Source organism: Syngnathus acus, chromosome 17, assembly GCF_901709675.1.
Source record: "Syngnathus acus chromosome 17, fSynAcu1.2, whole genome shotgun sequence".
In the NCBI taxonomy this organism is placed as follows: domain Eukaryota; kingdom Metazoa; phylum Chordata; class Actinopteri; order Syngnathiformes; family Syngnathidae; genus Syngnathus; species Syngnathus acus.
This window is the reverse complement of record NC_051102.1, coordinates 5,759,527-5,781,449: the sequence shown is the minus strand read 5'-3', so window position 1 is coordinate 5,781,449 and position 21,923 is coordinate 5,759,527. Positions and strand designations below refer to the sequence as shown.

Sequence of the window (21,923 nt, the reverse complement as noted above, 5' to 3'; positions counted from 1 at the left end):
TCACACGGACACTCCATTAGGTACACCGCCATTTTCAAGTGTACCTAATAACAGGCCACTTTATTAGGGAAATAGCATGGTCAAAGGTCACAGGTGTCAAGCTCTAGTCCTCGAGGGGCCGCGTTCCAATATGTTTTCCAAGTTACCCTCGTTAAGTGCACCTGCGTGAAAAGTTTTAGCCACTTTCACGTTCTGCAGGAGCTAAAACTTTTCACGCAGGTGCACTTAACGAGGGAATCACACGGACACTCCATTAGGTACACCGCCATTTTCAAGTGTACCTAATAACAGGCCACTTTATTAGGGAAATAGCATGGTCAAAGGTCACAGATGTCAAGCTCTAGTCCTCGAGGGGCCGCGTTCCAATATGTTTTCCAAGTTACCCTCGTTAAGTGCACCTGCGTGAAAAGTTTTAGCCACTTTCACGTTCTGCAGGAGCTAAAACTTTTCACGCAGGTGCACTTAACGAGGGAATCACACGGACACTCCATTAGGTACACCGCCATTTTCAAGTGTACCTAATAACAGGCCACTTTATTAGGGAAATATCATGGTCAAAGGTCACAGGTGTCAAGCTCTTGTCCTCGAGGGGCCGCGTTCCAATATGTTTTCCAAGTTACCCTCGTTAAGTGCACCTGCGTGAAAAGTTTTAGCCACTTTCACGTTCTGCAGGAGCTAAAACTTTTCACGCAGGTGCACTTAACGAGGGAATCACACGGACACTCCATTAGGTACACCGCCATTTTCAAGTGTACCTAATAACAGGCCACTTTATTAGGGAAATATCATGGTCAAAGGTCACAGGTGTCAAGCTCTTGTCCTCGAGGGGCCGCGTTCCAATATGTTTTCCAAGTTACCCTCGTTAAGTGCACCTGCGTGAAAAGTTTTAGCCACTTTCACGTTCTGCAGGAGCTAAAACTTTTCACGCAGGTGCACTTAACGAGGGAATCACACGGACACTCCATTAGGTACACTGACATTTTCAAGTGTACCTAATAACAGGCCACTTTATTAGGGAAACATCATGGTCAAAGGTCACAGGTGTCAAGCTCTAGTCCTCGGGGCCGCATTCCAACATGTTTTCCAAGATCACTGTTCGCTGTTTGATATTTCCCTAATAAAGTGGCCTGTTATTAGGTACACTTGAAAATGGCGGTGTACCTAATGGAGTGTCCATGTGACATCACAGATCAAACAGCCAATCAGAAAGTGGGGGTGAGGGCGGGTGTGGCACTTTTCACTTTAAGTTAAGCTTTGGCCATGATTTTTCCCTAATGAAGTGGCCTGTTTTTAGGTCCACCTGAAAATGGCGGTGTACCTAATGGAGTGTCCAAGTGACGTCACGGATCAAACAGCCAATCAGAAAGTGGGGGTGAGGGTGCGTGTGGCATTTTTCACTTTCAAATCAAATCAATTTTTATTTGTCAAGTTTGAGCATGCCAAACAAGGAATTTGACTCTGGTACATCACGTTCTCTTTACAACATTTAGGTAGCTAACCTGAAAACAACTGCAAAACAAAGTTTTATTTCCTTTCAACCTTTTACTCAAACACATTCGGTATAATAAGATTCAAGATACAAGAGATTCAAGAGTTTTTTATTCGCCATGTTTGAGCGTTCCAAACAAGGAATTTGACTTCGGTACATCACAGCCTCTGTTCAACATTTAGGTGACTAACAACACTCAGGACATGTGAAAAATGACAAATGTTCTCAAACATCCCCTGATCTTAAACTCCCAAGAGGGCAAGGAAGAACTCAAAACTCCAGCTAGGGGAACTGAGAAACCTTGAGACGAGACCACAGATGGGAGGGTCCCTCTTCCAGGATGACCAGGCTGCAATGGATGCAGAGAGGACACAGTACAAACAGTGTAGACAATTCAAAAAAAGGTGTGGAGAGCAGGATGTTATTGCACAGCAATGACTCTGAGACTCTAAGAGTGGTGTGAGTTCATCAGAGCAACAGCCTGGGGGAAGAAGCGGTCTCTGTGTCTGCTGGTTTTGGCGTACAGCGCTCTATAACGCCGTCCGGAGGGGAGTAGTTGAAACAGACTGCAACCTGGGTGAGAAGGGTCTGTAGAGATGTTCCTTGCACGTTTCCTGGTCCTGGACAGCTACAAGTCTTGGATAGATGGGAGGTTGATTCCAATTATCTTTTCTGCAGTCCTGATTGTCCGTTGCAGTCTGTGCTTGTCTTGTTTGGGGGCCAATCCAAACCAGACAGTGATGGAGGTGCAGAGGACAGACTGTATGATGGCAGTGTAGAAGGTCTTCAGCAGCTCCCGCGGCAGGTTGGACTTCTTGATAACACCATCAACTACGAGTCAACAAAGACGTGTGTTGGCTGAGCTAGCAGCACTATTGTCTGTCACTCACTCGTGAATCTTCGCAAACGACCAATCAGCAGCGATTGCTAGACGGAGGAGGGACTTTTCGAGTCAGTGACGTAATTTCCATTTCACGAACTAGTCAGTGACGCAATTTCCCGTTCACGGCCGAGTGAGTGACTGTTGCCATTGTGTGTGTTTTTGTGTGAGGGGGGGACGATTCGTTGAACGATTCGTTTGAACGAATCTTTTGAGAGAACCTAACCCTAACCCTAGCTTTAAACCCTACTTTGAAACCCTAACTCTCTTCGCCCCGCCCCCTACACGTTTGGATTTCACCCCGCCCCCTAGGTATTAGGCGTGATCCATTGGTTTGCTCCGCCAACTTGGGGGCGGGGCCACTTTATGTATTTACATATAAATACTTGCATTTGTTTGCATATGCGTACGCATACAAAACGAGGTTCCAATTCTAAAAGCACCAGTGAATTTATACTCACACCTGGGCTCGAACCGAGTTCTTACCGAGTATAAGCCACGACAATAACCAGTCGGCTATCTCGACCTGGCAGTTTCTGGCCGGCTGCACTTTTTTGTACTAGTGATGTGGATTCCAGTTTTAAGTGAACTGAATCTTTAGAATCGGTTCACTCAAAAGATTTGTTCAAAAGAATCGTTCACCGAATCGTTCGCGACACTTTATCTTTTTTTTTTTACCTCGTGAAGTGTACCTATTGAAGTGTCCATGAGGTGTACCTAATCACAGGCCACTTCATTAGGGAAAAAGCTTAAGTGAAAGTGAAAAGTGCGATTCGTTGAACGATTCGTTTGAACGAATCTTTTGAGTGAACTGATTCCAAAGATTCACTTCACTTAAAACAACTGGAATGCACATCACTCGTCTCCGCTTTGCGACGGTGCGTCCAAGTCAAGAGGCAGCTGCCCGCTCGTGCGCAGCCCGACGCCCATCACCCGCAAGAAGACCGTCGGTAAGAGAGACACGGGGTCCTCGACTTGCGATATTTATTGGTTACGAACGGCGCAGGCTCAGTTCCTCCACTTGAAGCTATAATAACATAATAATAAAAGGTAACATTCACAGGCTTGTATTCTTTATCCCTGGTGGGAAAAAACGGACCAATATTAACATCCAGTTTCAGAATCCAGTTTTAATATTTTTAAAAGGCACACAATAAGTCAACAAGGCTTTTTGGGTGGTAAATTAACACCAAAGAACATTTCTTCTTGCAAAAAAATGTATTCTAGAACAAACAACTATGGCCCACGTTTATTTGAGGTATACAGAATAAGAACTTTTGGAAAATATTTATATTACTTTTTATTATGGCTCAACTTCCCAATAAGTCAATAAAAAATACTATGTCTTTTGTGTTGCACTTTTGCCTGCTGTCATAATTTTATTTACAAACTTTTTGATACTTACAAATTTGTTCAAACGTGCTGTACGTCCGGGTTGGATAATTTCTTAACACTTTAACAGGGAACATTTACGAGCTGGGACACATGCAAAGTCTCTTAATGGTGGTGGATTCAGAAAGGCACAATATTGTACAAAATAATAATAATTATTATAATAATTACAGTTTCATCAAAAAGCAATTTGTGTAGCACCTTGAGTGTTTTGCGCAAACGCACATCTGTGGTCGAGCGCGTCCGCCCACCACGCCATCAAAAGTCCTTTTTTATTTTCTCTGACTAACTTCTCAGTCATGTGATTGCGACCCCACGGAGGGTTGCCACGACGACACTCGCCACATCTTTCATCTTCTTTGCTTTGCGCCGTCCGACCCTGTCCGTCAGTGGGGGGAGGGGGGGACGGCAGGGGGGCAAGGGGCTTAAGGTGGGAGGCAGGGGTTGGGAGGGGTTTCAGAGTGGGAGGAGGGGGTAGGGGTCTAGCCGAGGAAGCAGACGGGGCCGACTTCAAAGCCGAACCTCTGGTTAGAGTCGCCAAAGTCGTTGAGCATGACGTCCAGGATGGGCAGCTGGTCGATGCGAGGGGTGTTGATCTCCAAAACCGTCTTGGAGTAGCCCTGCTTGGACTGCACACACCACATGTCAACGTTAGCCTTTCACATTCGGAATTCAAATTTGGTTTGAAAGTTTAATTTTTCAAATACAGTTGTTACCAATTGAAATGACAGTTGTTAGCAATTGAATATTGTTTTGCTGTGGAGGACTTACAGCGCAGCCGTCGAGGAGCGGCTTGATGAAGGGACTGTTGTCGTATGACATCTCCTCGTCGTTGGAGCCCAGGAAGCGCAGAGCCTTATCGTAGCTGTCGGTCTTGGCATCGTACCACGCCGCCGACTGGTGGCACACGTAGGAAAAGTTCTGGCGCGCCGATGAGCTCAGAAGCTTCAGGAAGGTCATCTGCACTGCGTTAATACTGTTGTCGGCCACGTCCATGTAGTTGAGCTGCACGGCGAGGAGGAAGACCAAGTCAATGCCGGATAATGCTAACATGCTGCTATTTCTGAAGAGAGTCTACAAGTTTGACTTACAATCTTTCCACGTTTGAATTCACTGAACCAGGAACCAGGCGTCTCCTTGGGCCAATTGGATATTCTGACCTGCGGAGAACAACGAGAACACGCGCCGACAGTCACTGCGATGTCTTCACACTGCGGCGCGTTCCCTTCCGACACTCACCCCTGAGGACTTCTTGTCTGGGTTGATACACGTCTCGCCGCCCGCCGTAAAGTTACAGAACACTTTAATGGCGTCTCCGATGCAACCCTGGTTGGGATCGATCCAGTATTCACCTGATGGGGGGAGCAAGCATGAAGATGGAAAAAAAAAAAAACCTCACTATATTGGCAAAATATGTTGATGCTGCTAATGCCTACCATCAGGGAAGTCAGGCTGGCTGAGTCGCAGGTCGTTGCAGGTGCGAGCGGGGTTGTCGGCGGTACCCAGAGGGAACTTCATGCGCTCAATGTCCTGCTTGAGGTTGTTGAGGGAGCCGAAAACGTCTTCCATAGCCAGGCCGTCAACGCTGTAGTCGTCCGCCGCCTCGTCCGCCTGCTCCTCGGCATGCCGCTTGTTCTTCCTTGACACGTGCTGGATTGGCAGCGACTGGATGATGTCGCCTGCTGGGCCCTGCGGGGCACAAGAAAAACGTTTGGTGTTTTTGCTGTTAGAACAGTTGATGTCAAATGCTAAGAATAATGCTAATATATTTTGTCCAGCATATTTTTCCAGCATTTGTCCAGGGACTATGATTTGTATCCGAAGAGTTGAGTGAAGACTGATTTGTTAATTTCTTGTGCTAGCTCATTAGTTGTTTTTTTTGACACATTAAAACAAGAGAAACTTACAGGAGGTCCAGGTGGTCCCATCATTCCAGGGTCTCCTTTTTGACCTGCTCCACCCTGAAGGCAAAAAAAAGCAGCATCACAAACATTTTAAAAATAATCCATTACCTGGAATGATGAATGAGTGATTGTTTAAATCTCAATTTACGTTTGATCCCTTGGAGCCTTTTTGTCCATGAGCTCCCTGGTAAAAAATAAATAAAATAAAGCCGTTGAGACGAGAGAAGGTAGAAAAGGGTAAGAATAAAATGTGCAAAAATACAACTTACAGGAATACCGGGAGGACCAGGAGGACCAAGAGGACCTTGAGGACCCACAATACCCTAAGGGTAGACACAAAAGCATACATTAGAATGTGATAACAACATTGTTTGAGAAGTCAATCTAATATGAACTCACAGCTTCACCCTTGCCACCACCAAGCCCTTGCGGTCCAGGCAGACCTCTGTCTCCCTTCTCTCCAAAATCTCCAGGCGGTCCGATGAGACCGATGAGACCGGGGTGACCCTGTTCGTGAAGGAATCAAAACAAACTTACTGAATAAAATAAAACAACTCCATATAATATGTAAATTATTCTTTCTCATGGGATTAGCGATACTAAGCATTAGCATTTTACCTTCTCTCCCTTGAATCCAGAGGCGCCTTTCATACCAGGAAGTCCAGGTGGTCCCTGTGGACAGTTAGGATGATGAGTGTGAATGGCAGTAGAAAAAAACCCAACCTGCATTGAGCTATTTTTAAAAACTTACAAGAGGTCCAGGAGGTCCATCTTTTCCAGAAGCACCAGGAAGTCCTTGCTCACCCTAAGATGAAATAATATAGCATGTGCATCAGATGCGGATAACATCAAGAGTTTAATCCTCATCACATCTTTCAGCAATCAAAACTCAAGACTCACAACAGGGCCGGGGATTCCTCGAAGACCCTCGGCACCAGCCTTTCCGGTGGGCCCCTGGGCTCCCACAGGACCAGTCTTTCCAGGAGGTCCTTCGGCTCCAGCTTCTCCCTGCGGGGGAAAAAAAGAGTGTTAATGTGGTAAAGGCATTTTTTTAGGCATGTCGAATTATATTGTGAGAATTGATTAAATACTAACAGTAGGCATGCTAACAGGAGGCACGCTAACATAGCGAGATCTTAGTAGACAGCGGGCTAAAATTGTCAGGTATTATTTCTAACAAGGACTGATCAAATGCTAATAGGCATTTATTTTGCTCTTAAATCCACATTTTACCTTGGAACCCTTCTCTCCTTGTCGTCCTTCCTGTCCTGCTGGTCCAATGGGTCCCTTCAGGGGGACAAACACACACACAATTATTGATGCCGCTGTCATTTAATCCAATGCCGGCTCGTGCGAGCGGTGACCTTGAAAGAGATTTCCCATTATGTTCTAAACATGCTAAAAGCTAAAAGCTGACCAAACTGCCTCAGGTCAACAGCACGCTTGTCGTGTGCTATTAGGCCATCATCAAACACGTGCACGCATTGGCACACATTGAAATTCGACATGGCCTATCTTTAAAATTGTCTCCTCACCCGTTTGCCAGGAGGTCCTGGTACGCCGGCCTCGCCAGAAGGACCTGGGGGACCCTAAATAGAGTAAGAAAAAAAATGGTCACCTACTGTAACATGTTGATAATTTATCTTCAGACATGTCACAACATACCTGTTGACCGGCCTCCCCATCGTCTCCCTTGTCACCTCCTAAACCGTCAAGGCCCTAAATGAGACATTTTCCAAACATTCAAATCAGTGCAAATTTGTTGCTCCGCAAAATATATGGTGCAGAATAATGAGTCGTGACGACATTGGTGCTTTAGCAAACACCACCGCCTAGATTATTACGGATAAATTAGAAATGATTTAATACTTACAGCGGCACCGGGCTCACCAGGGGGACCAGGATCTCCTGGGAAGCCAACAGGGCCCTACAGAGACAGTGAAAAAATGACTCAGCATTTGAACTTAGAAAAAGTATTGATGTGGTGATGTCGAACGGGTTGCACATACAGCGTTACCCTTGGGACCATCATCTCCAGGTGGTCCGCGGGCCCCGGCGGGTCCTGCAGCTCCGGGAGGTCCAGCTTCTCCCTTCTCTCCGGTCTCTCCTCGGAGGCCCTGAACAAGAAAAACACACACAAAAGGGTCATACTGATACTTACAATATCTCAGATGACATTTGGTGTGGAAAGGACTTACGACTGAACCTGGCTCTCCGTGTGGTCCTGGGTTGCCGGCCTCTCCAGTTTCTCCCTGTTGAACGAAAAGCAAGAATTTGTCTTATTGGATTGTACACCCTCACAATATAATACAATACGTGGAAAACCTGCTCACCTTCTCACCGACAGCTCCTGGTCCTCCAATTCCACCGGAGGGGCCTTGAGCTCCCTGTGGATGTAGCATACTTTACAGTGAAGCAATAAGAGCAATAAAAGTGTTGACATTTACAAAAGAGAAAACAAACTTACACTGGCTCCACCTGGTCCCTGGGGGCCACGGGGGCCTGGTGGTCCAGGAGGACCCTGTTAAAAGACAGGCATTTACATCATTATTATTATTATTATGAAATAGAAAATTGCATTTCATTCTCAAACACTCACCATGGCTCCAACGTCTCCGTTCTCTCCCTTCTCGCCTGGAGGGCCGGGCAAACCCTGGAAGAGGTGAGAGTCATTTGTTAGAGAAGTGTAGGGCAAAAAATCACTGTTTTGACCCTTCTGGCGACTATTTTCCTAAAAAGCAACCAGCGACTTTAAATCCTGCTAAGAAACAAGCAATATTAACAGAATGATTTTGCAGATTTTCTTATCTAAAAGGCTAAATCATAATGACCTGAGGTTTCATTCCTGACAGTCAAACGCATCTTATAGTGTGCGGGTCGATAAATAACGACATTGACGCACTAATGGATTAGAAAGATGCACTCTTTGGAAAACCTCTAAAGTGTATGTTTACAAATGCTTCTCTATCTTTGATACATCCACCCTCTCCACATCCTGCACCAAATATTCAGCTACTTGAGAAAAAAAATCATCTATTTATTCACAGCCCACAGTGAAAAAATCATTAGCGCCGTGCTCTGAGTTGAGTGGACATCTACTGAAGGGCATTCTTAATTAAAAGAGGGGAGATCAGAGGAGTGCAGGAGGCCCTATTAAAAGTCAATTAGGCTGAATAACGATGTTATTAGGCCCCACTGTCCGGCTGGCCGGCGGGGGCACGCCGGGTATGGAGGTAATGAACTTTGAAATATTCAAGTTTCTTTTCATAGAAATGTCCTTTGCAAGAGGTGAGCCTGCTTCATCTTTGTACAGCTTTAGTTCTGTAACATAATGTATAATAATTAATAATGCCTTATGAAATAAAAGACATACAGTACTATGTTAATCCCACAAAGATAACCTTATTTCATCCAAAAATTATAATTACTATATATATTTTTTGTTTAATTTAATTGTCACTTTTTTGTGATTGCAAAATGAACAAAGTGTACTTGTGTTCGCTTCTCGCGCTAGCTACGAGCTAGGTAGCCAGTTATAAGGTATCCCTGTACTGTTATTGTGGAAGAGAAATGTTTTCCGTGTGTAAAATAAACTTCGGCCCTAACAACAGTTTGGCAAGACGCCAGGCGTAGCTACGTTAGCGCTGATTGATTTGTAACAGGCTGCAGTATTCTAAGCAGAGGGAAACAGGAGGGGAAACAAACATTATTTAACCAGGAGCCAGGCTTCATGAATAAATGATGCAGGTTTTTGTTCCAAAGTCATGTAAATGTAAATGAGATGAAATGTCATTTGCAGGAAGTCGCTTGTGCTCAGGAAACAAACGATGAACAAGGTTACCTGTAGTCCGATGGGTCCCGGAAGACCCGGGAAGCCTCTGGATCCTTCGTCTCCTTTCTGGCCAAACATTCCCTGTTGTCCTCGGGGGCCGGCTTCGCCATCGCTGCCCTACACGAGGCCCAAACGAGAGACATATTCGAGGTTAAAGAGTCGAGGGGAGGGCCAATAAGTACATTACAATGCAGAAATATGTTTAATCAGGGCGGATAGTTCCCTTAACGAGAAATTGTAAAAAAGTCGTAAAACTACATCTTTACTCTAGAAAAAAGTCCTCCAAAAATGAGATTTTTTTGTAACTTTATAAATGGCAAAACATTGATAAAATAACAAAATAAATGTTTTCTTCTAAAGTTTGAAATGTTTCTCCTACAGATGCTACTGGATGCTGCCCACCCAAAAACTTACAAGGAAAAAACATCTTATCTCTAAAACTACTTGGCCTGACCTTAGCAAGAATCTTGTTAAACTTTCCGAATAATAATCAAGAGCGTTCTTGCAGCAGCACAGCAAATGGAGCGCGGACGATGTTGATTTGAACGGACAAATCAATGTTCGTTCAGCTCAGCCGTGCTACCTGCTCTCGGCCAGTCTCTACTCGTGTCTATTTTTGTCATTTTCGCCCCTCACGGATGCCGACTTTTGGCCACTAAACCATTTACCAGATCGTGCCGCTTGTTATGCTCACCCCTCCCTTTGGGTCATCCCCTATTGCCGAAAGCCTTCACGTTAATGAGGCGGACACGCGAGCGAGCGTGTTTGGCGGCTCGCCGACATTAAATGTGCTGAGGCGTTTTTGCTCCCCCGCCAGCACGAGATTGACAGCTTCGGCATGCTGATGTGCATCTGTGTTATTTTTAAGATAACAATGTCAGCGCGGCTCATTAAAAAGTTTCTTGGGTGTGGGACAAAACTCTGAAATCAATGGATGCAATTCCAATAGGATTTATTATGCAAAAGTGACTTTTTCATTGTTTGTATTCAAATGGTTGGGTTTTCAAAAGAGGGGATTGCGAGTTTTCGAAATGCGTGCTAATTTACACTTGCACTGAATTTCTCCATCCACGACTTGGCAATTAGTCTGGCGCTAGGATAGGCCAAGATTTTTTCTGTATTAGTTACTCATCAGAATAGGATGTGGTACTCACAGCTGGACCAGGAGCTCCGATCACACCCTGAAGACCACTGGGGCCTGGTGGACCCTGTCGGAAGAGCAGTTAGAGAGTTGAGGACAATGACACATCCTTATATATTCAAGCAAATCTTATACAAAAGCGAGGGACTTACAAGTTCGCCCTTGTCTCCTTTGCCTCCCTTCTGTCCAGGTCCGCCAACCTCTCCCTGCGGGACGACATAAGATCGGCAGCTGAGCTCACTTCCCTGAATCTATCCACCATCTTTAAAATATACTTTTCAAAGTCACCATGACCGCGGCTGGCCAGGTAAATATTTCTCCAGAGATTCCAATTTAATTGGCCTCCACAACAACCTTGAAGTGAGTTTTTGCACTTAATTGATTGCGGCGTACGTGACGAGGACTACTTTACACCCACCTTGTCACCGTCCTCTCCGGGTGGGCCCTGAGGTCCGCCCGAACCGGGAAGTCCGACGGGACCTTGGATGCCATCGCGGCCAGCGGGACCCATGGGACCTTTTTCTCCCTAACACATAAAAGACCGATGAAATGGAGGATATGATCCCCTACGAGAATGATATGGTGGGGGAAAGCGACTTACAGGAGCTCCCTTTTCACCAGCAGCTCCTGGTGGTCCTTGGGGGCCGTTGCGTCCCGTCTGTCCAATGGGACCTCCGGGGCCGGCCGCGCCTCGCTCACCTGGGGAACCCTGTCACATTGAACATGCCGGTCACAACGAGAATGATTCCTACTTTGAGACGGAGATGCGTTTCATTCAAGTGGCAAATCATGGTAGCGAGAAAATGGACTACTTGGATATGTCTCACTATTGGTGGCATGAAGGCAAAGCTGGTGTATTTGGTCCAAATGATGATATGCCGCAAGCTAAACTTGCCGTCAAAGTAAAAGGACTCGAGCAATGGATGTTGTAATCACACTCGCTGACGTTTCCGACAGCAGCAGGAAGTCAATGTCTCGCCTTCGCCGTCCCAAAATATTCCCAGCAATTTTAGCTAAGTGCCTCATGGCGCTCACTCACAGAGGATCTTTTCATCTCGGCAAATGGGCCGTCATCTGATGCCGTGACGCTGGAGAGGCGCTTTTAACGGTATAATTGAAGGAAGGCCGCATTTAACGAGCTGACAAAATGTCAGTCAGCTTTCTCACCATTCAGCCGCCTTCAGAGGCTTTTAAGAGACACTTATTAATCTGAGCGTGACTACTAATGGGGAGGGTGTCCTTTTCGAGTAACAAACCAGGGAAACTATCTTTCCCCTACATTCCATTTGGAATTAGAATCAACACTACACACAAGAATCATGTAAACGGTGCAAATTACTTACGATGGGGCCGGAGACGCCCTGGGGCCCTTCTCCTCCCTTTAAGCCACCTGGACCCTGAGAGCACACAGAAAGGAGATGTTGGTGTCAGTCCCACAAACAAATGTGTTGATGATGGGTGATGCTGAATTGTGAAAATTCAAAAATACATAAAAGCCTCAAAAATCAATCTCTGAAAAGATACAGTAAGTCTTCGAAGTGTCTGTTTGAGGTTCATTTAGATAAAAAGTTTTAGAACTTTGGGTCCATTTATTTCAGGATGGAAATTTGGCTTCTTGGCTCGGCAGCAAGTGCTGTGTAATCGCCTCTGCTGCATATCAGGAGGCATGAGGCAAAAGGCAATAAAGGGCTTTTATTACCGTAACTCATTCGCAGGCCTCAGACAGTACCCGCGGGCATGAAGGATGCCGAGCGAGCAGAAGATTCCACACGCAAAATTTTTTGAAAAAGAATCATTGCCTCATATAGTGCTGCTCTGCTTTAGTTTCAGAAACGATATACAGTATGGGTACGTGTGTGTGTTCCTAATATTTTGCTAGTGAATACATAGTTAGAGTGAGCACTAACCCTGACATACATGAAAGAAACAAATAAGATATTATTTTTTATGAGTGCTTATTTTTTGCACTTGTATGACCATTTAAAAAAAGTCAATTAAGTTTGTATGTTTTTACATGTCAGTGAATAGTTCTTACCATGGCTCCTGGAAGACCCCTTGTTCCCTGGAAGCCACGAAGACCTGCAGGACCCGGCTTACCGCTGGGCCCCTGAGGACCTGGATCTCCCTGTAGAGAGAGGTGAAGTCATGTTACACTTGAGGGTAAGCAAAATGGATGCAATGGTTTTAAAATACCGCAAAAAAACCAAAACCCTCTTCATCCTTCAGTATATTCATTCAATAGTGCCAAAAATGTTTCGAGAAAAAAATTAATGGCAAAAATTATTTGGAAGATTTCCACAGGTTTCAATGTGACAATCCAAACAAAACACCTCTTTTTAATAATAAAAAGTGTTTATTTACCTTTCCACCCTCTTTTCCAGCAGCGCCTGGCAAACCTTGCTCTCCAGGTGGGCCTGGGGAACCAGGGTGTCCTCGCTCTCCACTAGGTCCAGTCTCTCCGGTTGGACCCTGACAACCAACAGCAAAGTTATTCAGTTAGTACTGGTACACATTTCATTCAACATTTCAAAACGTTTCCTTCTACTTTTTCCTGCTATTGGTGCAGATTTTATAGTACGTATCTCACAACAAGAACATACTTGAGGTCCAACTACGCCTCCTGGTCCTGGTGGTCCGGTCTTTCCTTGGAAGCCCTAAAAGGGAAAGAAACAGCTCAGTTTTATTCAAAGTCGTCATGCTAGATTGTTATCTTAGCTGGTGTATGAGATAAAAAGATTGCTTTGGTTAGTCAGCATTTCCTGGGATGTGCTTTAGCAAAAGGTCAATTGGGAATTCAGAAGGATTAGGATTAACTGACCGTCTCTCCTCTCTGTCCTGGGTGACCTGGCAGCCCGTCTTTTCCTGCGGGGCCCTACGAGTAGGGTGGACGGTCAAATAGACAGCATCAGAAATGAATACTATAAAATGAAACTATAAAATAATAACAACGTGAATGCAATTCCTTACATTGGGTCCCTTTGGTCCGGGGAAGCCTACAGGTCCTTGTGGTCCTTGAGGACCCTTTAATAAGAAAAAGTGGTTGGTAAATTAAAAATAAAAATGCAATTCAATTACAACATGAGACATTATTTTTTAAATAATAAAATAAAATAAATGATGAAAGCAGCGCCACTTTCTGGACCGAAATACAAATAACAAATAGAAAGTGTAACACTAACCCTCTCTCCGGGTGGTCCTGAGGGTCCATCACTGCCTGAGGTGCCCTGAGGGAGAACAAAAAGATAACACATTGTCAACGTCCTGCAATTAAAAATCACATTTAGACTAAATCACACAGTCAACAATTGAACTGGCTTAGCACCTTTGCTCCTGGTTTTCCTGTAGGTCCTCTGGCACCACGCCCACCACGTGGACCCTAAACACACAATTGCACATACTGTCATCATCGGAGGAACTCAATACAGCGTTGAAAATATGTCAAAAATGAATGCGTAGTGTCCACTAAGCAATTTGATCCCCCTTCAAAAAACACCACTGTTATTGATGTTTGGGCAGCATAAATGATTCATGATTCAGATGCATGAAATTGCCTACCGTTGGGCCGCGTTGGCCTCGAGGTCCGGATTTGCCAGCAACTCCCTAAACAGAGACGCAAACAACAACAAAGCATAACAATATGTTTATATATAATTTCATATCAATTGAAGTGTTCAACAAATAAATTAGCTGTAAGCTGGTCTTGAGCATCAAACAAAACTGACCCTTGCGCCTTTCTCGCCATTGGCGCCGGCAAAACCGGGGAAGCCATTGGAGCCCTGCAAGAAAAATACAAAGAGCAAATTGAAAAACCGCACAGGTAAAAAAGAAAAGAGCTCAGAAGGTACACATGGTGTTTTAAACAATGATTTATCCAAGGAAAATCCACTTGCAACATGTTAGCAATAAAAAAAATGAATGAATGACACAAGATAAAATGATTAATGAAAATTCATTCACAATCTAAAGACAAATTAAATGTATGTCTGGTCAAATGTTAATTTCCACCCAATCAGGTCATGTTATGAAATAATAAAGCGCACTTACTTTGGAACCTAGTCTTCCCGGGTATCCGGGCAAGCCGGGCACTCCAAGCTTTCCCTGAAGGACAAAGGAAGAAAAACAAAAAAATCTTTAAAACAAAGTCAACTTTCATTTGGACCTCGATCGTGATGTGTGATTGGATGCTTGACCTTTTCTCCGGCTGGACCGTTGGGACCGGAATCACCATTGGGTCCTGATGTGCCCTTGGGGCCCTCTGGGCCATCCTCACCTCGGGGTCCAGTTACACCCCCCTCACCCTGAAAGCCCCCAAAACAAACTCTCATTAGTATTTACTTTGAGACTTCCTACTTAACAGCATTGGGGGGAAAAAAATCACCTTGTCGCCCTTCAGGCCCATGTCGCCTTTGAAGCCAGGGAAGCCATCTTCTCCCTAGATGGAAGATATCAATCAATCAATATTGATGATAGTGTATAGTTTGTTGAGAGCCCAATGAACATGAACACAGGATGCACGCGTAATAGCCGACAGTGACCTCTAGTGGCGTTTTGGATTAAAACAGCTAAACCACAATATCTCTGTTCCTCTATTGACATCTGGTGTTTGGGAAAAAAAGTGCAGCATCGTCTTTCTGAACCTATATTTTCCGTGGGGATGAACAAGAACGTACAGTATGAGTTAATGGGATTTAGGAAAATTTAAAACATTCTGTAAATTCAACACTTAATAAATGAACAGTGATGATTGAAATGAATAATAAATGAAACAATATCAGCAAAAATATTAAGAAAATATAAATGACATGAAATTATTTGAAGGAGTATGCATTAGTATAATGAAATATCATAAATAAATATAAAAACATACTATAAGGTTTAGAAAATATTAACGTAATGTTGCAAAAACAAACAAAATCGTTCAGTTATTGTTGATTAGGAAGACCATTAATATTGTCTCCTCAAAACAATGTAATTCTTATAAATAATAATCATATTTGTAATTCAATATGCACATTCCAAATAGTTACATTTATGTGACACTTTGTAAAAATAAAGAGGGGGGGGGATTTTTTGTTTTGGTTAAGTACAATCTCCTGTATGTTTACCTTTTCTCCTCTGCTACCTTTTAGGCCTCGGATTCCCTCTGCTCCCTGGAGGAAACCACAAATGCCGTTACATTTGAACGTACTGTATGTATTTATCAGTTTTGTCCAAAATGTGATGAGCGCTCACTTTGACGCCTCGAGGGCCGGGGTAGCCGATGGATCCCATTGGTCCGGGGAAACCCTAAGGACCAGGAAAAAATCTGGTTCATTTGATATATTTCTATTGATTTCACAGAAGTAAAAACTGGAAGGAAAAACTGACAAGAAGTAGAACTAAATAGTAGACAATGAACAAGTTAGGTGAAATTCATATACGTAATAAGGACGAGTTGGGCAATGTAGCACTAAATCCAGCAGATGGCAGCGTGCTAAAAAAAGGCTGTTATATTTAGCCGCAGTGAAAAGCTAACTGCTATTTTTTGTCACTGAACGCTGCCTTTCACTTTTCCAGCTTGGTGTGGGCTGAGGAATTCTCTGCCCCAAGTTGTCAACCAAATAGTTTTGTCAGTTGACTGGATTATTTTTATTGGGCAGAAATAAATGCGCCCTTTGAATTCTGCCTGGCAACAAGTGACTATTTGAAAGAATCCAAGTAATTCTGTCAATTGACATTGCTGCCACTTGGCTAAAATTGGATTTCTTTAATAATGATTACTGTGAATTCAAAATAAAAAGGTCAAATAAGGAATTAGATGAAAAGTTATATAAATTTTCAAAATATATAAACTTTAGATTCATATTAAAAATCTATAAAATAAAAATTGAGTTGCCATTTTACATATTTAAAATTAAACTTCCTGGGGTGTAAGCCTATGAAAGTAATTGGTGAAATTTATTTTGCATAAAAACATCACAATCCATAATTAATTTGGCATGGTAACAAGTCCAAATATCACTTACAGCTGCTCCTTTTTCTCCTGGAGGACCCTCTTTACCTGGGTGACCCTAAAAAAAACAAAAAAAAACACTTCCTTAGTTGGATATAATAATAGTTGTTGCCATTTTTAACGGATTGAGGAGGGAGTTTACTTACAGGAGGTCCATCGGCACCACCAAGGCCGGCCAAACCTTGTTTACCTTGAGGTCCCTACATTCACATGATGAATTGAGAGATACATACAATACAGGAAGAACATCAAAATCATCTTGGACTTTGTAAAATTACCTAATCAATTATTGTATATTAGAAATACTGTATAAGGAAAGTATCTGTAGTCTGTGCCAATGAGCCAAAACCATAATAAAAGGGAATAGGAAAGTAGTAATGTTTGTAATTTGCGGAAAAAGAATGAACTTTAATTCCTACAAAACCCATCTTAGAGGCTCTACTTATATATACTGCATGTAATTATATGGCTTTAAATTGAAAGTTGTCAAATGAGAGGCACGCAGAGTCAGACAAGGACAATCTCTTGAAGCTTTCTTCCACAGCAGCACAACTGCGGAAACGCTTTTAAATCCAAACGGACATTTCAGGCAGAAGAAAGGCAATACTCACTTTTTCACCAGGAGGCCCGATCGGACCTTGAGGCCCAATGAGACCCTGAAAAAGAAAGCGAGAGAGAGAAAGAGAGAGTGGGTGTTACACACAACGTGCAAAAAAAAAAGCACCTGTCAAGTCTGTTGCCAGTTTTAATTAGCTTATTTTTGCCCGTTTCATTGCTTCCACATTGGAAGCACTTTAGCAGTGTTTATTCAGACGCGCTCAGCCACCCATGCAAATGGACTTTTATGATTATTTCTATAAGTCGCTTGATTTTACTCCCGAGGATTCTATCCCTGAGAATAAGCATTCAAGAACATATTTGACATCCCGTCTCCACCCCCAGAAAAAATAGTATATAGTATAGTATATATAAAAGAATACCACATAAGTCTATTCATAATAAATAATTCTAGATATTGTACAATTAAAAAATATTCCATGTTGAATTTATTGGTCTATTTATATTGTTTATATGATATTCAAATTTATAGGCCTTTCTGACCCAAGTTTCAATGAAATCTCTCACTGAAGAATGTGATGTAAGAAACTAAACAACAATTCTAATTGTTCATATGAGAGTTAATGAGACATAAATGCAGTTTATTGGGATTTCCTGCCACTGGGATCATTAAACGAGCCCAATCGAGTCAAGGACATTATTGCTGTTCCTCCTGAGAAGTGAACCAAAGTCAACTTCTCGTGTGAATTTCTCAGGCTAAAAAAAGGGGAGGAGATAAGAGAGCAAAGTGTTCGGGCAGACGTCGGATGGGGAAAACAGACGTCTGAAGAGGAGAATCAAGAAATAGCAAAGGGTAGAATTTAAGGCAGGAAGTCAGCATGTTGAGTTAGAAAACAGAGCACGCTGACAAATAGACGGCTGAATGGAGGACTTACATGAGGTCCAGAGAAACCCTGCTGTCCGGGAGGACCTGGCTCTCCTTGTACACCCTAGAAGTACACCGAGGAGCACGTCGTTAATATTTGATGTGATTTTGTTGTTTGCAAAACAATACAACATTAACTTTTCATGGAAACGCAGAGAAAAGTCTTTTGTGCAGTCCCATCATTGTGTTTCAATTTCACACTGAGGTGTCTAATAGGTACAGTGTGTATTTCTGTAACTTCTGGGAGTGGATGACCACTTTCAAATGCGTCACAAACCACACACAGACAGAAAAGGCCTCCCAGAGGGGAAGACTGCTTTAGATGTTCCCAGCTTTATATAAACAAGTCATGACAACCTTGAAGGAAAAGAAGACTAACGAAGCATCCATGTGTGAGGACAATGAGGCCTCATGGAGATTAACCAAATAACATGTTGGCTTTATGAATATCTTCATGTCTGTGACTCAGTAACCACGCATGGACTTCTTGACCCATGACCCCACCCCAAACCATTTTCCCTGTAAGACCCTCAAAAAAACTGTCCTCATCTTGGCTCTGTTGTAAAACAAAAAATAAAATAAAAAAATTAAGGAAACAAAAAAAAACATGGTTCTCACCATATTTCCTTTGGGACCCGCTTGACCGTCAAGTCCAGGAATACCCTGCAAGGAGAAAGGTGTAACAGGTTAGAGCTCTTCTCCAGAGAGCAAGGCAAGCACGATAATATAGCGTGAACGTGCGGTGTACGTACGCGCTGTCCTGCGGGACCCGCCGAACCTCTGGGGCCGAGCAAACCTCGAGGACCCTGTGTGGCGAAACAAAAGAAAAGTGCTCGACGTTAAATAGAATAGCAAAGACCACCATGAGTACCAGCAGTAATTAATAGTAGAAATAGTAAAGAGAACCGTAAAGAGAATTGAGTCAAACAGTAAATAATATTAAGCATTGAGTACACAAAAAAGAAACAAACGGAGTAAAACAGCGATTTGTGTAATAAAAAATACTGTATTGAAAGACAGTTTGAGTAAAATGGTACAGAAAATAAATATTAACTAAAACAATAAAGAAAACAAATCACTGAGTAAAACATTAAACAGCATTGACTCAAAAAGAAACGAGAGCGTATTGAAAAAAAGCGTATTGTATAAAACTGAAGAAATATTCAACAACATAACGGTCAGAGTTAAGAAACTTAAACAATATAGTGAATAAAAAAAGATCATCAATTACCCCGTAGAGCTTTTAATTTTTGATAAAATAGTGAAGAAAACTAACGTGGGAATTGGGACCACTGTGCTCAAACACTGACCTCGTGTGGTCAATACGGGTATTACAAGCTCAATGAAACCATCTCAATTTGGAGACTTAAGTTTGTGTAAGTGCGTGTTTGTGCGTGAGCGCTGTCATGCCGCACACAGCATGAGCCTTTCTGTTTCTCACAGACATTGTTTTTAGTTTTCCCGACCGAGACGGTGCGTTTGACAGCTTGATTTGCTACTGCGTGTCAAAGTTATAGTGCCACATTTTCTTTTCAGAAGGCAATAAATCCACTTACGCCCTCTCCAGCCACACCTCTCTGTCCAACCTGGCCGTCTTCCCCCTGTGGAGGCAACGAGAGGGGGGGTTACTGGCATGGAAACAAAAAGAAGGAATTGGAGGGGAAGTGCCGTTGACTCACTCTTGGCCCGTCTTCTCCTGGAGATCCTGGAGGCCCTGTCGGACCGTGCTCCCCCTGGAGAAAAGAGGTATCAAAGAGAAGTTCACTAAGCATGGTGGAAGGTGGTGGTGGTATGTGTGCGTGTGTGTGGGGGGAGTGGCAGGCTCACAGCTGTGGCCGAGGAAGAAAAAAAAAAAAAAGCTGATGACTAGGCAATTACCAAACGATGCAAAGACTTGAATCTAAAGCACGGGTGACCACATTGGGAGAACATGCTTCCCTGTATTTACATGTCCTCTATACGTCCTTTAATTACACCTTATTGGATGGTACTGACGTCTGGAAATACTCCCTCTAAAGGACTCTCCCACGTCCGCCGCCCAAGCCTCTTTCCCCCCCAAAAAAATGGGTCCAACGACATCACGACACTTTGGAACCAACATCTGACATGAATCAGATGCAGTTTCTAAAACGTGCAGCTTAAGTAGATTGAAGACTCTAAATTGTCGATAGGTGTGAATTGTGAATGTGTGGTGCTCAGTATCCAGCCTTTTGCCCAGTCCCAAAAAAAACAAAACGTGGTACTCACCCGATGGCCCTTCTCTCCGGGGAGACCGGGAAGGCCGTCGAAACCTCGGTCACCCTGGAAACGCAGTGAGGTCACAACAGGTGCATCAATGCCTGCGACGACGAATCACGTTACCTTGGTTCCGGACTCTCCTGGCATTCCTCGTGAACCGTCAGCTCCATTACGGCCCTGGAGCAGCACACACAAGCCGCATTGCAAAAATGAGTCAACAATACATCTTTATGGGCGAAATGGTCTCCGTCTAGCCAAGCTTGACTCACTCTCTTTCCTGCCTTTCCTGGGGGACCGGTAGGACCCTGAAGACCTCTGGGGCCCTACGGAGCAAACAGATACCAAATATTACAGTCATTCATCTGGTCAAGTTCCAGGCAAATAGAAGTCAAGTAGAAGGCTTTGTGGGAGATTTCAAAGTAATTTTGATCAAATTTAAGACTGGAGGCCACTTTGATCAATATTGGAAATTATGAGTCAAATTTCAGAATTGTTAGGGCAAATTTAAGATTTTTGTATAGGTTAGGAATGTTTGGCACAAAATTCAATTTAGGCAATTTTTCAAATTTACAATTGTGCTCAGACTGAGAGAAAAAAAGAATTTCGAGCAACTGTCAAAACAAACAAAAATCTCACCTGTGGTCCGTTATCTCCGCCGTCCCCTTTAAGACCGGGACCACCGGGACCGCCCTGTTGAAAAACAAATTTAATGAGTGAAATGTTTTGCATGTATGCAGTGGCTGAACAAGAAATGCAGTAAATCCTGAATCAGGCGTTTACAATGTAAGACAGAAAGGGAGGGGTCGGGCGTGTGAGACACATTTGGACCAAGACTAAACTAGAGATGACTGTATGACCTCAGCCGCCCAGTGACTTCCACATGTATGGGTGTGTGTGATGATATATGCGTAGCACTCATGACCTCATGTGTGGTGTGGGATCAACAGACAAGATGTGGAGTTTGAAAAGGGACTCACCACAGGACCGGACCGTCCCGCCATTCCCGCTGGCCCTGGAGGACCTCTCATGGCCAGCTGGGGGGGGGGAATCAAAGAGACATGTAAAACCACTGCTCGCCCGCATAGCACTTGTGGGCACATTTGCAGACTTTCTCACGGAATTGATGTTTCAGTATATGTAGCCTTGGAGAAAAATCTTTCATGTCCAAGAATAGACCAAATTCTTCAATGCATTTTTACAACTGGGAAGATGTGGCATCTGTAAAGCTGAGAGTTGGCCTTCGTCCCTGACGGATGCCGGTAGCTTCTGCAGTTGAGTCATTAAAGACTCCCAGTCTACTACACGAGTCACTAGCTGCACCAACAGGTGTCTGAAAATAATTCAAATGAAGGTTAAAATTTCCAAAGTGGTTAAACATTTTTTTCCTCAGTGCTTTTGCTCCAAAGCCAATAATGTGTGGAACATTTGCAGCCTAACGGACTAAAATGGAGCTAATTTTCTAAGGGAAGTGATCCATGTCCTACTCCACCCTCGCAAGGCAATATTATGCCGTTTTTCGGCTTCCAGGTGAGAGAATAATTCCTGCTGATTGTGTCTAGTCTAGTGCATGGG

The 21,923-nt window shown here is 43.5% G+C and overlaps 1 protein-coding gene and 1 long non-coding RNA gene across 3 annotated transcripts in view; both read right to left on the bottom strand.

Annotated features, from left to right (window-relative positions):
- Positions 1-1,390: 1,390 nt before the first annotated feature.
- Positions 1,391-1,741, bottom strand: LOC119137616. The gene is made up of 2 exons (XR_005100950.1): positions 1,681-1,741; positions 1,391-1,499 (listed from the first exon to the last, which is right to left on the bottom strand). It is a non-coding gene; the product is annotated as an uncharacterized LOC119137616 (long non-coding RNA).
- A 1,738-nt stretch (positions 1,742-3,479) lies between these two features.
- The window catches only part of LOC119137581 (collagen alpha-1(XI) chain-like), a 35,279-nt gene continuing 16,835 nt past the window's right edge, over positions 3,480-21,923 (bottom strand). Inside the window, exons 14-67 of one of the 2 annotated variants that reach the window (XM_037277022.1) lie at positions 21,329-21,385; positions 20,988-21,041; positions 20,621-20,674; positions 20,475-20,528; positions 20,361-20,414; positions 19,793-19,846; positions 19,670-19,714; positions 18,866-18,919; positions 18,732-18,776; positions 18,124-18,177; positions 17,242-17,286; positions 16,777-16,830; positions 16,644-16,688; positions 15,871-15,924; positions 15,744-15,788; positions 15,017-15,070; positions 14,829-14,936; positions 14,683-14,736; positions 14,361-14,414; positions 14,194-14,238; positions 13,961-14,014; positions 13,818-13,862; positions 13,606-13,659; positions 13,457-13,510; positions 13,239-13,292; positions 13,000-13,107; positions 12,674-12,763; positions 11,982-12,035; positions 11,240-11,347; positions 11,057-11,164; positions 10,791-10,844; positions 10,652-10,705; positions 9,507-9,614; positions 8,265-8,318; positions 8,133-8,186; positions 7,999-8,052; positions 7,864-7,917; positions 7,675-7,782; positions 7,539-7,592; positions 7,331-7,384; positions 7,201-7,254; positions 6,899-6,952; positions 6,566-6,673; positions 6,417-6,470; positions 6,284-6,337; positions 6,065-6,172; positions 5,935-5,988; positions 5,814-5,849; positions 5,669-5,722; positions 5,198-5,450; positions 5,001-5,113; positions 4,853-4,921; positions 4,533-4,766; positions 3,480-4,390 (exon numbers count right to left, since the gene is read on the bottom strand). In XM_037277022.1, coding sequence (XP_037132917.1) covers positions 4,244-4,390; positions 4,533-4,766; positions 4,853-4,921; positions 5,001-5,113; positions 5,198-5,450; positions 5,669-5,722; positions 5,814-5,849; positions 5,935-5,988; positions 6,065-6,172; positions 6,284-6,337; positions 6,417-6,470; positions 6,566-6,673; positions 6,899-6,952; positions 7,201-7,254; positions 7,331-7,384; positions 7,539-7,592; positions 7,675-7,782; positions 7,864-7,917; positions 7,999-8,052; positions 8,133-8,186; positions 8,265-8,318; positions 9,507-9,614; positions 10,652-10,705; positions 10,791-10,844; positions 11,057-11,164; positions 11,240-11,347; positions 11,982-12,035; positions 12,674-12,763; positions 13,000-13,107; positions 13,239-13,292; positions 13,457-13,510; positions 13,606-13,659; positions 13,818-13,862; positions 13,961-14,014; positions 14,194-14,238; positions 14,361-14,414; positions 14,683-14,736; positions 14,829-14,936; positions 15,017-15,070; positions 15,744-15,788; positions 15,871-15,924; positions 16,644-16,688; positions 16,777-16,830; positions 17,242-17,286; positions 18,124-18,177; positions 18,732-18,776; positions 18,866-18,919; positions 19,670-19,714; positions 19,793-19,846; positions 20,361-20,414; positions 20,475-20,528; positions 20,621-20,674; positions 20,988-21,041; positions 21,329-21,385 — 3,852 coding nt within the window. In that variant the 3' untranslated portion in view covers positions 3,480-4,243. The remainder of the gene's footprint in view (positions 4,391-4,532; positions 4,767-4,852; positions 4,922-5,000; positions 5,114-5,197; positions 5,451-5,668; positions 5,723-5,813; positions 5,850-5,934; positions 5,989-6,064; positions 6,173-6,283; positions 6,338-6,416; positions 6,471-6,565; positions 6,674-6,898; positions 6,953-7,200; positions 7,255-7,330; positions 7,385-7,538; positions 7,593-7,674; positions 7,783-7,863; positions 7,918-7,998; positions 8,053-8,132; positions 8,187-8,264; positions 8,319-9,506; positions 9,615-10,651; positions 10,706-10,790; positions 10,845-11,056; positions 11,165-11,239; positions 11,348-11,981; positions 12,036-12,673; positions 12,764-12,999; positions 13,108-13,238; positions 13,293-13,456; positions 13,511-13,605; positions 13,660-13,817; positions 13,863-13,960; positions 14,015-14,193; positions 14,239-14,360; positions 14,415-14,682; positions 14,737-14,828; positions 14,937-15,016; positions 15,071-15,743; positions 15,789-15,870; positions 15,925-16,643; positions 16,689-16,776; positions 16,831-17,241; positions 17,287-18,123; positions 18,178-18,731; positions 18,777-18,865; positions 18,920-19,669; positions 19,715-19,792; positions 19,847-20,360; positions 20,415-20,474; positions 20,529-20,620; positions 20,675-20,987; positions 21,042-21,328; positions 21,386-21,923) is intronic. The other variant, XM_037277024.1, reaches the window with a different exon arrangement.